Source organism: Eulemur rufifrons, chromosome 15 (assembly GCF_041146395.1).
Source record: "Eulemur rufifrons isolate Redbay chromosome 15, OSU_ERuf_1, whole genome shotgun sequence".
Taxonomy (NCBI): Eukaryota; Metazoa; Chordata; class Mammalia; order Primates; family Lemuridae; genus Eulemur; species Eulemur rufifrons.
Genome location: NC_090997.1, coordinates 63,415,861 through 63,431,690, shown reverse-complemented (window position 1 = coordinate 63,431,690; position 15,830 = coordinate 63,415,861). Strand labels below are relative to the sequence as shown.

Here is a 15,830-nt window from a genome sequence, read left to right as displayed (position 1 = left end):
TTAATTCTAAACTGTATATAGAATTACAGGGGCCATGAATACCTACCACATTCCTAAACAACAACAACAACAACAAAAGGGGAGGGAGGAACTGCTCTACCAGATATCAAGCAATATTATTAAAAATGTTCATACTATAGACAAAAATTAATTTCATGTGGATTAATGACTTAAATATGAAAAACAAAGATGTAATGCTTTCAAAAGATAATATGGAAGAATATTTTCATGACTTTGGCTTAAGTATTGCTCAAACAAGAAACAGGAACCACAATCCATAAAGGAGTAATTTGATAAGCTTAGACTAAATAAACTGCTCTGTTTATAAAAGATAGGGAAGAGTGAGAAGACAAGCCACAAACTAGAAAACATTTTTGCAACACACACAACTGACAAAGGATAGATAGTAACCAGGATATATAAAGATCTTCTACAAATCAAAAGAAAAAAGACAACCCAACAGTTGCTCTGAAAAGAAAAAAAAATCAAATTACCAATAACATATGAAAAAATACTCAACCTCATCAGTGCTCAGGGAAAAATGGATTAACAACGCTGCATAAATTTATTCTCTGCCAAAAATGCATGCTATTAATCACAGTACAATCAGTCAAATACAGATGAACGTATTTGCATGCTTCACATCTCTCCCTTGGTCACTTTCCAATTTTCCAATCATTTGCAATCATTACATTTACTACATATAAGCTTTTTTTATTCTTCATATAAGCAAGTGCTGGTTCATGAACCAACAACGAGCAATGTCCTTTACTCTCTCATCATAGAACCCAGACCTCTAGGTGGGCTAGATCCAGGTCTGCTTCTAATGGAACCTTCTGGTACCTTATGTAACCTTTCCTTTTGGATTTCCTTACTCATAAGTGATAGAACTAAGTGAGCTTTAGACACCCTCTCCACCCCCCCCCTCACGCCTACTGCCTGCTCAGCTCTAAAACTCTGATTCTCAATGTATATGCTTTTACAAGCCTTTCTTTTCCACTTACTGTTTCATTCCATTCTCTTACTAAGAATATTTCCCCCTTAACCTTATGTACTAGGCATTGGAGACATGAACGCATAGAACAATCTCCAGGCCCCAGGTTCTCACAGTTCAGGGGAAAAAAAAAGATTACCAAATCACAGCAATGTGGCAAGTGCTACAGTTAAGATATGTAAAGGGGCTGAGGTAGACACAAGGAAATATGTACACTGAGACTGAAGGACAATAGAGTTTGGGGTCAGGGAGGGAGGCATGAGGCAAGGGATTTCCAAGCAGAGAGACTAGCATCAGCAAAATCTTAAGAGGAAAAAATAAATTAGGCATTTGGGGTTTTGTACAGAGTTCAGCATGGGAGAATGGCAGGCCTCACATGCTACATAAGGAACTTAGAAATTACTCAGTAGGCAAGGTGGTATCTTAGGGCAGGGAAGTGATAAGATGAAAGTAGAATTTAGAAAGATCATTCTAGGTGCACTGTGGAGGAAAGAAAGGAATATGAAACTGGAGACAAGAAAGAAGGAAATAGAAAGACCAGTTAGAAGGCTACAACTGCCTTAAGAGAAGCGACAAGAAATCTGAACTAAACAGTGGCAGAAGAAAAGGAAAGAGATCTGATAAATATCATTGAGTTAAATGAACAGGACCCGCTATCCAAAAGTAGTGGCTGAAAGAGAAAGAAAAGTCAAGAATAACTCCTGAAAGAAATAAGGAAGATATGAAGGGTGTACTAGGGAAAATAGAGAGGAAGGAATTGATTTGAGAGAAGTTAATGAAGCAGAAATGTTAGAACCACCTTCAGGGGCTGAGGAAGAAGGAAGAAAAAAGGATAACCCCTTTGTTCTTGGCTTGGACTAATGGGTAGGTTGTGGGGTCATAAATCAAAATGGGGAAAACAGAAGTGGATTTTGAGGGAAAGAAACTGTTAATTTTTCAGCACACTGAATTGGAGGTGCCTGAGAGCCATCCTAGGAGAGAGATTTGTTGGATTTTAAGCTGGTAAGGAGTTTAGAACTAGAAATAATAAGGATAGCTAACATTTAATAAGTGTTAATTGCATGTATGGGACTGTAAAAAGTGTTTTAAATGCTTTATGACAATTCTTGTAATTCCATGAGATAGGTCCTAGTGTTATTCCTGCTTTATAGATGAGAAAAAATTAGGCACAGAGCATTGAAAGGAACTTACCCAAGGTTACCATGTGGGTAAGTGCTAGAGGCAGGATTTGAATCCTGGAGTCTTCAGAGCCTGTGCTAACCACTTCGTAGTGTTTACCTGAGAGCTATCAGACAGACTTAAGATTGAAGGTATGAAGAACATGTGGGGTGCAAAGAGGACTAAGGGCAGCGTCCTGGGAAATGCCAATAATGAAGGGGAGGGCAGAAGAACAGGGGACCAGAAGGCTGAACATAACCCCATGGAAGCCAAAGGGAGAGAAAGTTTCAAGAAAGAGGAATTAACATTGTCATCTGATGCAGACACTCAAGTCAGATGGCAGAACTTGACAACTGGAAGGCCTGGATCATCGCTCAGGGAGAGTAGTTTCCCAAGAGGCTAGTGCCAGACTGCACTGGGTTGAGAAGAAAATGAGAGGAAATGAAGAGAGCTCCAAAAAGCTGAGCTGTGAAAAGAATAAAGACTCAGGAGGTTGTGGGAGAGGCATAGGTTTGGAAAGTTTTCTTATAAAGTTCGAAGGATTCTAAGCATTCTTTCAAGCCAGATGCTATTAATAAAAAGTAAAATTCATAAACAGCTCACTAAATTAAAACCTGTACAACACTTAAGTCATAAAACTACACTTGGGAACATCTTGCAAAGGAATTTCTGTACACTGCCTACCCTCTCCACATCTTGAGTTTCTGATCGCCTACATCAGGCTCTAATGGGCTTACACTACCAACTGGTGGATGCTCTCACCAGGCTCTAGACACACCACCCTTTCCTCAGTTTTTCAAAGACACTAAGCTCTTCGCCTTCTCAGGGTTGCCCATCACCTTTACCTGGAAACTCTTGCCTTCACTTGCACAGGGCTGGCTTCTCATTCTTTAAAGCCACCTTTTCTGACAGGACGTCCCTGACCAACCTTTGAAATCACACTTTTACCTTATTCCCTAATATGGCACTCTATTTTTTTCCTTAACAGTACTCAATCCAATGTGTAGCCACTTTAACTTTTAATTTGCTGCCTCTTCCATTAGAATGTATGCATCATAATTGCAAAGATGTCTGGCTTCGGTATCTTCAGCCCTTAGAACAGTTCCTGACAAATAACATGTGCTCAATAAATATTTGTTAAATGAACTATAGAATCCAATTTCTCCCTTTATCACCTTTCTCCACTGGGATCATGAATGCTGTTTCTTAAATCCAAGGACTTTTCCTCACTATATTGACATACGCGATCACAAAACATTCATTGCACTAGTTACCAGGTTATGTGCTAGAAGCATTATTTGTACAATTGCACTTAATCTTCACCTGAATCCTCTCATGTAGATAGGTGCTTTGAAAATTACCTCCATGGTATAAGTGAGGAAACAGGAGGTTGTATAACTTGCCCGATTTCACATAAGTGGTGGTGCCGGGATTAGAATCTAGTTCTTCAAAAACAAAACATGTTCACTTCAAGTGAAGGCACATAATTTGGTTTGGTAAGTCCTTATGTAGTTTTATTTATGTTCCGAGGTTACCTACTCTATCCAGTCCACGTCCCAATCCATAAATTCAACTTTCTCTTCCTCTTCCCGCTTGTTTTCTGATGGCGGGAGGCGAGGGCGGGGAGCAGTGGAGGGCTATCCCGAACTTCCGATTCTCGGTTTCTCCCAAGGAAGATGTATGTAGGTAGGAGACGAAATCCAAGCGTTAGCACCTTATCTCTTAGCACTGAAAAAGAGGTAACCTGGGACCTAACAAGCGACCGGCGGTTTTAAAGCTCAAGCCAACAGTTCTCGCACCGCACCAGTTGCCAAAAGCACTTACCTTAACTGCCACCTCCGGAGCGGAGTCCACTGCCACTGCCAAAGAGGTCTTGGCCGAAGGCGACTTAGTTAAGTGCATGAGCGAATCGGCGGCTGGCAGAGGACACCGACTGCCCTCACTGTCCGAGTCCGACTCGGACCCTGAACCCGAACCATAGGAAGCGGCCAGAGCTGCAATCGCAGCCGACATGACGGCACCAGATCCTCTGCGGAGACCAGGCCAGGGCGGAAGAAGCAGCGACTCCCGGGTCCTGACAGATTGCCATGAAACACATTATTAACCTCCTTTGCTAAGAAACCATTTAAAACATTTTAAAACAATAAACTAATTATTATTAGATTAACAGCAGTCGAAATTAGAATTTGGAAACTTTTATATAGGGCAGAAGGGAGAGTTTTAAGAGCTTACAACTTTCAGGACCTAGTTGGTTAAAGAATACGATTTCCGAAATACCTTAAGGCCTCGAGATCCCCACACTCCCAGCGTGCAGCGCGGCGGGAAGTGCGAGAGGGCACAATGGGAAGTGTAGTTTGGAGCGAGGGGGCGGGGCGGGAGGGCAGGTCCCTCTGTGACCCCGCCCCTGCATGGATGGTTCTTTCAATTGGCTATCATCTTCCCTCATTCCCTAGCCAAGCACTGTTCTCTCCGTCCCCCTCCCCCAAACTGAGGATTGGGTAATACCATAGAGCCTCACGAAACAGGGGGAAGAGGGATCTTTACCCCCACTGATGGGTGAGTGGGCGGAGGCTGTATTTCCCACCACGTTTGCACCTGGGCACTGCAGGCTGGAAAGTAAAGTGGGAATCTTAAGTTGCAAGACCTATGACTGGCCAGGAATAGCTCCTGGGTGGAAGGATAGGAAATTAGGTGGAGAGAGTCCCGCGGTCCCCCCTGCTTCTGGCGCGGGTCCCTGCGCCCGGTATTGGAGCGTCGCGCGCGGGGAGGGGGCGGGTGGGGGGCAGCGGCCGCTCGCGGTGTTGTTCGCTCGCGCGTCGAGCACACGGTGGGTCCGGCGGCCGGCGGGCGCCCCGGGCGGCGTTCCCCGTGGCCTGGCGCCTCGGCCGGTGCCCCGAGCGGGTCCCGCCCCAGAGTCTGACGCTCCTGCGGGCTCTAGGTGGAGTCCCGGGAGCTGAGGGGGACCGGCGACCGCCGCCGAAGCATGAAGACGGGGTAAGGCAAGAGCCCCCCAAGATTTCACGGTGAGCGCGAGTCTCTCAGGAATTCTTTTTTGAGGGGGAGTGGGTACTGGGAGAGGAACTCTTCCTCACCGGCCGCAGCCGAAAGAGGTGTGTGTGGCTCTCCAGCCCTCAAAGGTTACGGGGATGGATGGGCGCGCCTCCCCCGCGACGGCCCCCACCCCCATTCGCCGGTTTCCCGAGCCCCCGCCACCCATCCTAGCCGGGCTGGACGCCGGGGGAGACGGCGGCGGGCGCGCCTGGGTCTCGGCTGCAGGGACCGCCCTGAGGCTGCCCTAGTCGGAGAGACTGCGGGTCTCACCTGAGGTGCCATGGCCTGGGCTCCCTGCCCACCGGCACCCACGGTCCGCCTGCGTGCCTTCTTGCTCTGGGGGAGGCTGCAGCCCCGGGTGGCGGAGAAGCCTTTGCTCGCTCTACGTGCCCGAGGCTCTGTAAAGCAAGCTTGTGCGTTTGCGTCCGAACACATAACGGTAAAGCGAGTGTAGGCATCCTTTTTTTCGTTTGAAGAGGAGGCGAAGCAGTGCCGTCGCTTCTAATAGTCTGTTAGTGGGGGGTGCCTTGGGCAGAGTTAGGGAGCCGCTCGCTCAGCTCTGATGTCGGCAGGACTCGCCCATTGTGCCACCCAGATAATTATTCAACTATGCAGCATCCATTGCACCTTTCCCATTTGTCTTTTCCCCTTGCTATAGCATGCCCCCTAGCTTCGGTACTCTGACACCTTCTCTTGCACTTGCGGTTGATGAACTGGAATAACGATGAAAAGAAAGCACATCCGACCTGAACATTCACGACCTGTCCAATAACCGATTAATTTATCCCCAGCTAGACTAGGTACTTAGATACGACTCACTCTAATCATATCCTTTTCTATATAAGGTTTTAATTTTAATTTTTTTCTTTGGTGTTAGATTCACGTATTAGCTAAGTCTTATTTATGTTAAGTAATTGATGTAATTGATTTATTGGTTAAATTCAGCATGGCTAATGTTCTTAAATTTAATTTGTATGGTAGGTAACTTTCGTTTTTCTAATTGTTGTTAGCGCTATATCTTAATTACAAATGCAGTTTCTGTTTGAACTCTCAGAAACAGTTTATCCGTTATGCTCCAAGTTTCTGTTAGGAAAAGTACTTTTATTTATATCGAATATTTGAATAAAGTATTTGACATGAAATTTCCCAAGCTTTGAATAAGAAAAGTTTTGTATTTATTTTTCAGTAGCAAAGTATTTGCTTACTAATCATAGCCTTCAGTTGAATGAAAGGAAGGATTTAATGTGAGGCTTTTAACTGCTATATTAATCATTTCCTACTTTATTTGAATTTTATTTTTATTTTTTATTTGCAATATCATATATTTAATTAATTGCTATGGAAATTTTTTAATTTTCCTAACTTAAATCTGCAAGGATAGGTAGGCTCCAGTTTGCATGATCTACCTGAAGGATGAAATATTTATTTGAAAACATAAGAAACAGCTGTTTGTTACTTGATTTTTATGTTAAAAACTATGTACATCTCATTTAAAAATAAATGATTCACTACTAAAAATACATTTTTTATTTTTATAATCCTCCCTTTCCATCTTTTCTTGTTTAAGCTCATTGCATTAACTTCTTTTGATAATACAATTGCACATAGGCATTGCAGAGACAGTTTTAAGGTACAGTAATTATTTTATGGCACTTGGAAGTGGCACACGTATAAGTTGATGGTGTAGAATCAGTTGCTTGGTTAGGCAATGACCTTGCAATTTACAAAATGGATACCTTTGTGCCTTGGTTTCCTTATATGTAAATGGAGATAATACTCATTTACTCCAGTAGGTAGTATGCTAAATTAAGTAAAGATGTTTTCAAAGTGCTTTTAAAGAAAATTTAAATATGTTAGCTGATGAGTAATGAAAATATTTCTGTGTAAAATACAATGAAAAAATGTGATTAGGATTTTCCTTGGCATGTTACAATGGCTACTTTACATTGATTTTTGCTTTGGAGACATATGCCTCTAAATTGAAGAATGTTTCTCATCTATCAATGGTTTTTAATAATTGCAGACTTAAGAGATAATATAGTTAATACTTTTATATACTTAAACACATAGGTATAAGTAGTTAACACTGAAGAAGAATTATGTGACCTAGTGATAAAGTGAGTAGAACATTGAATTAAATTTATGACAAATCATATATCCAGAAAATATTAAGGCCTTTTTCATTAAAAATTTGCAGGTGACACAATCCAAAACACATAGGTGTGATTATTTGTAAGGTCTGATATGGAGCTACTTTGTTTATTATTCAGGTTTTTCAATATACATTCAGAGACAATGTGTTAATATTGTATAAGACTTTATTTAATTACACATTTTGCTTTATTTTAGGAATAATTTAAGGTATCTTTTCCAAGTGCTTGAATTTCATTATCACAGTGGATAGTAGCTTTTGATTTCCTTATTGGAGGATTAATTCAGTCAATTTTCATAGCAAAAACTACTATTAAAAAATTATATTAGAACTTTTACCAAAACAATGCTTTTGGTTACTTTATGGGAAAGCTTCATATAGTTATTAAGACTATTAAAGTGTCTTTTTTTTTTTTTTTTTTTTTTTTTTTTTTGAGACAGAGTCTCACTCTGTTGCCCAGGCTAGAGTGAGTGCCGTGGCGTCAGCCTAGCTCACAGCAACCTCAGACTCCTGAGCTCAAGCGATCCTCCTGTCTCAGCCTCCCGAGTAGCTGGGACTACAGGCATGCGCCACCATGCCCGGCTAATTTTTTCTATATATATTTTTAGCTGTCCATATAATTTCTTTCTATTTTTAGTAGAGGTGGGGTCTCGCTCTTGCTCAGGCTGGTCTCGAACTCCTGAGCTCCAACGATCCGCCCACCTCGGCCTCCCAGAGTGCTAGGATTACAGGCGTGAGCCACCGCGCCCGGCCTATTAAAGTGTCTTTGAAATTACTGTTGTATGGTTTCCTTTTTTGAGAATTAATTTGATTATATTTTATAATGTTTTCTTAAATGATGGAACTAAAATTTAGCTGGCGCAATCACTTGTGTAAATGCAGTTAACTCACAGTTTTTCTTAGCTCTGTGAGGACAAGAACTGACCTGCAACTTACTGTCATAAATCCAAAGTTGTTAGCCTAGTGTTTAGCATATAGTAGGGCCTCAGTTTTCTCTGTTGAACAAATAAAATGAATGAGTGAAGAGTATCCATTGAATTAATATGCTGAGTGAAAATTTCAAAAGGTGATTTATCAAACAGATCTTAATAAAACATACAGCTTTATCTCAAAAGAGAAAAATGAATTTGGATGTTCTTTGAACTCGATTTACCTGTTCAAATATAATTCCTTTACCTGTACATTTTTGAACTTGCACTGGATACTGAATAATGTGTATGTTGGCAACCTTTCATTTATGAAATGATATATATTAACAGTTTTCTTCTTACCTCTTATAGCTTACTTCATAAAAATGTACGTTAACGTTTTTGCTTTTCCTAAACTAAATGAACAGAGAAATGGTTTGATTCTTTTTGATTTACTTAAGTATTCCAGTGAAATAGTAATTAAAAAGTATGTAAATTAAACACTTTGTTAAATGCCTGAATACCCAATTTTAAAAATAAATGACCCCTGAGGTGGAACTTTTTATAAAATTAAGAATCTTATAGTTTTAGGTTATCACATTTAGCTTACAATTTTGAGCCTTTGTGAATTGGCAGTCCTTACTTAGAGTGGGATTGATTATATTTTAAAACTTGTAAAATGGTTTGGAACTTGAGAATTCTTTTCTCAGAAACAGTGTACGTGGTGGTTGGGTTCACAGATAGCTACTAAAGCCTATTTAACCCATAATATACCTGAATTATAGGATTATGCTAATAATACCAGAGAATTATAAAATTATCATAACTGGTATAAATATATTAAAATACCTATAATTCTGTGTATGGCAGTCTGTCTACGGGAAAAATCAATTCCAAATCTACCTTGAAGTGCTAGGAACATGTTAGTCTTGTGTTAGACATGACAATATTGTTAGGAACTTGTTCTCTTTCACCCACTGGACATGAAGAGGAGGATCTTCCTCAGTTTGTTGAGTGGTGTAGCTTTACATCATCTGGGACAAGTAGTTAGGGCATGAGAGAAACTGGAAAGAGTTGGGGTTGTCTTCTGCATGACTTTATCTCATAAGGTCTTTGGTTTTCTTCAATTGTAAAATGAAAAGATTGAATCAGATGACCTCTGAGGTCCCTTTTAGCTATAAATAAAATTCTAAGGCACTTTGAAGCTTGGTGTAACCCCCTTTTTTTCTGGGAGTTCATTTTCCCTTTTTAATATTACTGTTTACATACCTCCTGTCAGGAAATTTCTCCTTTCTGGATCTACCTGTGAAAAGAACATAGTCTTAATCTTTTCTCATGTGTCTGTTCTCAGAAGCAAGACTTTTTAGTTTTTTAAAGAAGTTTTTTGGTTATGTGTTTTTCGCCTGTTTTTTTTTTTTTCTTTTTTTTTTTTTTTAAATGCCCAGCACTTCCAAGAAACAGAATTAGGATGATTTTCTGTGTTTCCTTTTTTAGAGATTTTTTTGTTTGTTTGTTTGTTTGTTTGTTTTCTGACAGTTATTAGTAAAGTTAAGGTAGATGTTATTCATTCTTTAGAGAAAGATCAAAATCTCCAGAGAAATTTTTTTAAATGAAAAATAATGAAATTAACATTGTGACGTGGCAGTATGAAGGTAAAAAGATGGAATATGGTCTGGAGATAGGGTTGCCACATAAAGTATGGAGCATCTTATATTTTTGGCAGCCTTATCTGGGGTGCTGTGGAGCTTTGGCAACATCATAGTAAGCTTTGGTATGGGTGTGGTGGGATTGAAGGTAGATTGAGAAGATGAATTTATGAACTCCTTGAGGAAAGGGACAATTTTGTTGTTTGTTTGGTTGTTTTGTTTTGCCACATTTTTGTGTTCCTAGTGCCTGTTTTTAGTTTAAGGTAAATGGATTTTGCGTAGATGCCATTACTGCAGAATAGCAGGAAAGACATTTTTTTAGGAGGGTGGAAAGATCCGGGTGCTGTGAGAAAAGGGGTCAAGAAACACAGCTATGTTTGTTACATACATTGGCATATTTTGTAGGTTTTTAATTAACTTCTTATTTGGAGATTAATGATATTCAAGAATAATGTGTAACATGGTCTAAGAAGAAAGGAAATAACATTGCATGCTTGCTATACGTGCATGTCATTGTATAGGTACTGTTGCATCTATTATCTTATTTAATTGATATCCTAGCCCTGTGAGGATTTTATTGAAAGAGGTTAACTGAATTGAACACGTTGTTTATTCTGCCTACCAGAAATCCATGTTCTCTGGGAGCTGCTGAAAGCCCCTTTCCTCAGTGAGTTACTGTTGGAGCAGTTATTTTAATAACTTGATAACAGCACTTTTGCCTGCTACCCTCCCTTCATTTGCAATTGGTCAATCTAGTGGTGGTTACCACCTGCCCCATGCTAAACCAATTATTCATTCAGCACATGATTTTTGATGGCCAGCTAGGTACTAAAAGGATAGATAGGTCTCTGTCCTCTTGGAGTTAACAGTGTAGTGAGAGAGACAGATGGTGAACAAATACACACATTTATAATTAGAAATTGTGGTGAATGCTGTAAAGGAAGAGGGAACTTAATTTACATTGGGAGTCAGAGAGGGCTTCTTGGAGGCAAGATTGGTGGAAGTTAGCTAGGTGGAAAAGGAAGAGAATAATGCAGAGAATACATGTGAAACAATTTTGAAGTGGGAAGGAGCTTGGTAGGTTCCAGGAACAAAAAAAAAAAAAAAAAAGAAGAAGAAGCCAGAGTATGTAAAGCTTAGTGTGCAAGAGGGATTGTGTGAGTTGATATGAGATTGTGGAAGTAAATAATATGCAGGACCTATATAAATAAGGCTTCGTTCAACAAGCATTATGGATTTTATTTTAAGTCTATTGGGGAAGTGCCTGAAGGGTTTTAATCAGATTAGTGACTAGATCAAATCTGTCATTTATAAAGATCACTCCATTTTGGAGGGGATCAGGGAGACCAATCACAATTCTGTCCCTTTCTGTAGCTTGTTGGCCTGATTCTAGACATTTACTCTAAGTCAGGTCACTCAGAGATTTTCCTGGGCCCTAAGAACCCAGAGGTTGAATAATTTGTTTCCTTTCCAGTTGCTGAAGCTATGAGATACAAAACTCTGAAACTGTTAAATGGCCTTGTTTCTTGCCATGTGAACTAGATAAGCAGGGGCATCTAGAACAAAGAGTGCAAAGAGAAGGAGATGCACAGAGTCCTGACTATATTCAGATTCCTTTGTCCATGGTACTGAGATTGGGTTCTAAGAAACACCCTAGTATCTTTGTAATAAGTCCTCCTTTTTGTATAAACTAGTTGGAATTGTATTTTTAGTACCTGTCAACCAATAAACCGAGTCTTCTCATAGATTAGGTAATTTGTGGAAGGTCACATAGCTAACAGAAATGGAGGTGGAATTTTAACAGATAAATGTGATTTCAAAGTTGCTTTTTTCTGTACTACTCTATGCTGCCAAGGTGCCATTTCTTAAACTAACAGTCCTAAAGGTGGATTTTGTGGTAACATCTATTGGATGATGATGGCAGCAAAGTTTTTTTTTTTGCATATATCTTTGACAGTAGTCCAGATTCTAGCCATTCTTTCCTTCCAAGTAACAATTACCCAGGTCTATTCCAATAAGTTAATGCTTCTATATTGACTAACTTATTTGAAAAGAAGAAGAAAAAGCTTACATGTTAGGGCATGGATTAAGTTGTTTGATTCCTCTGCCAAAAAATATAAAGTCTGTTAGATTTTCACCTTGTGCTACAAAAGTAACCTTTTTTCTTTCCCAATCTTTTAAATAGGGACATCTGTTGTTGTATATCTGTCTTTACTGGTAAATTTTTATAACATACATGTGCTAGAAGTTATGCCAGAGTATGTGGAAAGGTTAAGCAAAAGGGAGGAACAAGTGAAGCATTTTATATTTTAGTTGAGGTTGAAGACTAGCACTCATTTTTTTAAACTAAAATAAAAGCTCTGTGTGGTATATCATGATACATGGCTACAAATTTATCAGTTTTGTTGATGCTTTCAAAGAACCCTCATTTGGTTTCATTCATCTTCTCTAGAGTTCCTGTTTTCAATTTCATTGATTTCTGTCCTAATTTTTATTATTTTTTTCTTCTGTTTGCTTTAGGCTCATATAGCTCTTCTTTTTACAATATCCTAAGGTGGAAGCTTAAATTACTGATTTCAGATCCTGCTTTTCTAATACAGGCAGTCCCTGACTTACCATTTTTGATTTATAATTTTTTGCCATTATGATTGTATGAAAGCGATATGCATTCAGTAGAAAGCATACTTGGAGACTTTGAGTACACGTACGACATTCGGTTTTTCACATTCAGTACAACATTCAATAAATTACATGAGATGTTGAACACTTCAATATAGTAGGCTTTGTGTTAGATGATTTTGCCCAACTGTAGGCTAATACAAGTGTTCTGAGCATGTTTCAGATAGGCTAGGCTAAGTAAGCTATGATGTTCTGTAGGTGAGGTGTATTAAATGCATTTTTGACTTAATAGATTCATTGGGACATAACCCCATTGTAAGTTGAGCATCTATATGTGCATTAAGTGCTATAAATTTTCCTCTAAGTACTGCTTTTGATGCATCCCACAAATTTTGATAAATTGTAGTTTCATTTAGTTCAAAATATTAAAACATTTCTCTTGAGACTTTGAACTATGTGTTATTTAGAAGGGTAGTGTTTAATCTCCAAATGCTTTGGGATTTTCCATCTATCTGCTGTTACTTTCTGGTGTAATTGCATTATGATTTGAGAGCATACACTGTATGATTTCTATTCTTTTAAAATTTTTATGGCCCAGAATATGATCTATCTTGATGAATAGTTTGTGTGAGCTTGAGCAGAATGTATATTCTGCTGTTGTTGAGTAAAGTACCATATAAATATCAATTGGCTCCAGTTGATTGATGGTGTTATTTACTTCAGCCATATCCTTCTGATTTTTCTGCCTGTTAGATCTGTCAATTACTGATAGAGGGATATTGAAGTCTGCAGCTGTGGTAATGGATGTGTCTATTTCTCCTTGCAGTTCTATTAGCTTTTGCCTCACATATTTTGATACTCTGTTAAGTGGATATACATTAAGGATTGCAAGGTCTTAGAGAATTTACCTCTGACCTTGGTGAGATGGTTTGCTATTAATATAATACCAAGAATCAAAGCCTGAATGGTACAGATTTTAGTGAGAATTGGAGGAGAGAAATCAAGTAACTCATTCGACAAATTTTGCCATAAAGGAAAGCAGAGAAATTGGGGGAGGGGGACAGTGGCTGGAGGGAGAAGTGGGACCAAGAGAAGTTTTTGGTGGTGGTGTTTTAAGATGGTGAAATTATAGCATGTCTTTATGTTGCTGATGGCAGTGATCCAGGAGAGGGGGAAATCATGATGATGCAGAAGAAAGAGAGGATAGTTAATTCCTACTTCTTAGATAGGATTTGGGAACTGGCCTGGAACTTTGCCACCATGTGAAATAGTTTCTGTGAAGAAATTTTTAATGTTGACATAGTCAAATCAGAATTGTCTAATAACTCAACTTGTTTACTATCTTATAGTTGTAGATTATCTTTAGTGATGATATTGTGTGTTAAAGCTACACATCAGTTTTCCATTGTGATAACTGCATTAATTTAAGTCGGGTGTAGGATTGTTACATGTTGAGAGAAGATAGCAAAGCTCTTTGGTCTACCTGAGCTTGTCTGAATTTGCTTTAATCCATTAGTGTCCAAGATTTTTGCTTGCATATTTCCAGAAAGATTTTTGAAAACCTATATACTGTGCCCTCTTATACATTAAAGTTTATATCTAATATTACTAAGTTTAAATCATTTATTTTTTGTTAACAGGTGGTAGAAAACAATAAGCATTTTGTAGCATATAAGTGCTGTCTTTAGCTGGAATAGTTAATGCTGTTTGATTAAATGGCTTTTTGACAGCTTTATTGAAATATAATTGACACATAATAAACTGTACAATTGGATGAGTTTTGAGTTACGGATATACTCAGGAGACCAAAATGACAGTCAAGATAATGAACACCCAAAAGTTTCCTAGTTCCCCTTTGTAATCCCTGTATCCTATCTCTCCCTTCTACTTCCACCAACCCCAGCCCCTTCCCTAAGCAGCAACTAATCTGCTTTCTGTCACTATAGGTTAGTGTGTATTTCCTAAAACTTAATATAAATGGAATCATATAGTATATTGTCATGTGTCGCTTAAGGGGAGGGATACATTCTGAGAAATCATTAGGTGATTTGTCATTGTTTGAATGTCATGTAGTATACTTACATAAACCCACAAACCTAGATAGTATAGCGTACTATACACCTAGGCTATATGGTATACGTAGCCTATTGCTCCTAGGCTACAAACCTGTATAGCATGTTACTGTACTAAATACTGTAGGCAACTGTAACATAATGGTAATTATTTGTGTATCTAAACATACCTAAATATAGAAAATACTGTAAAAGTATGATATAAAAGATAAATAAAAGATACACCTGGATAACTGTACTTAACATGAATGGAGCTTTCAGGACAAGGAGTTGCTCTGAGTGAGTGGTGAGTGAATGTGAAGGGCTAGGACATTACTATACGCTACTGTAGACTTTATGAGCACTGTACACTTAGGCTACACTAAATTTATTTAAAAAATTTCTTCAATAATTAACCTTAGCTTAGTGTAACTTTTTTACCTTATAAACTTAATTTTTTAACTTTTTAACTCTTTTGTAATAACACTTAGCTTAAAACATAAACACACTGTACAACTGTACAAAAATATTCTTTGTGTCCTTATTCTATAAACTTTTTTCTATTTATTCTTAAAATTATTTATTTATTTTTACTTTTTAAGCTTTTTGTTAAAAACTAAGAAACACACATATTAGCCTAGGCCTACCTACACAGGGTCAGGATCATCAATATCACTGTCTTCCACCTCCACACCTCATCCCACTGGAAGGTCTTCGGCGCACTAAGATGCACAGAGCTGTCATTTTGCATGATAACAATGCCTTCTGCAATAACTCATGAAGGACCTGCCTGAGGATATTTTACAGTTAACTTTTTTTATAAGTAGAAGTATACTCTAAAATAACTGTAGGGGACCACCATAATATGTGTCATAATGTCATTGACTGAAACGTCATTATATGGCACATGACTGTAATTTGAGTTATATTAAGATAGGATAGTTCTTCATCCTTGAAAGATCCCATTTTAAGAAATACTTTCAAAATGTTTTCACACACAAAAATAAACATTTTTGAGTTCTTATGTGTTATATGCCAGGCTCTATGCTAATCACTTTATCTCACTTAATCCTCATAAACAGCCAGGTGAAGTATGCAGAATTAGCCACAGAGAGACAGAGAAGTTAAGGTCCTAAGCACAGTTTGTAAATGGCAGAGCCAGGATTCAAACCCATCTGCTCTGTGGTCAGACTTTGTATTCCTGACTGCTATAGGGAATCACGTTTTAGATTTTTCCAGATGAAATACAAC

At 38.6% G+C, this 15,830-nt stretch overlaps 2 protein-coding genes across 3 annotated transcripts in view; one reads left to right on the top strand and one right to left on the bottom strand.

Moving 5' to 3' along the window:
• The window catches only part of CDC40 (cell division cycle 40), a 40,005-nt gene extending 35,788 nt beyond the window's left edge, over window positions 1-4,217 (bottom strand). The window contains exon 1 of the mRNA XM_069487681.1: window positions 3,977-4,217. Coding sequence (XP_069343782.1) covers window positions 3,977-4,165 — 189 coding nt within the window. The 5' untranslated portion in view covers window positions 4,166-4,217. The remainder of the gene's footprint in view (window positions 1-3,976) is intronic.
• A 726-nt stretch (window positions 4,218-4,943) lies between these two features.
• WASF1 (WASP family member 1) overlaps window positions 4,944-15,830 on the top strand; it is a 53,928-nt gene continuing 43,041 nt past the window's right edge. The window contains exons 1-2 of one of the 2 annotated variants that reach the window (XM_069488203.1): window positions 4,944-5,175; window positions 5,862-6,003. The gene's annotated coding sequence lies outside the window, so the exon portion shown is untranslated. The remainder of the gene's footprint in view (window positions 5,176-5,861; window positions 6,004-15,830) is intronic. The other variant, XM_069488202.1, reaches the window with a different exon arrangement.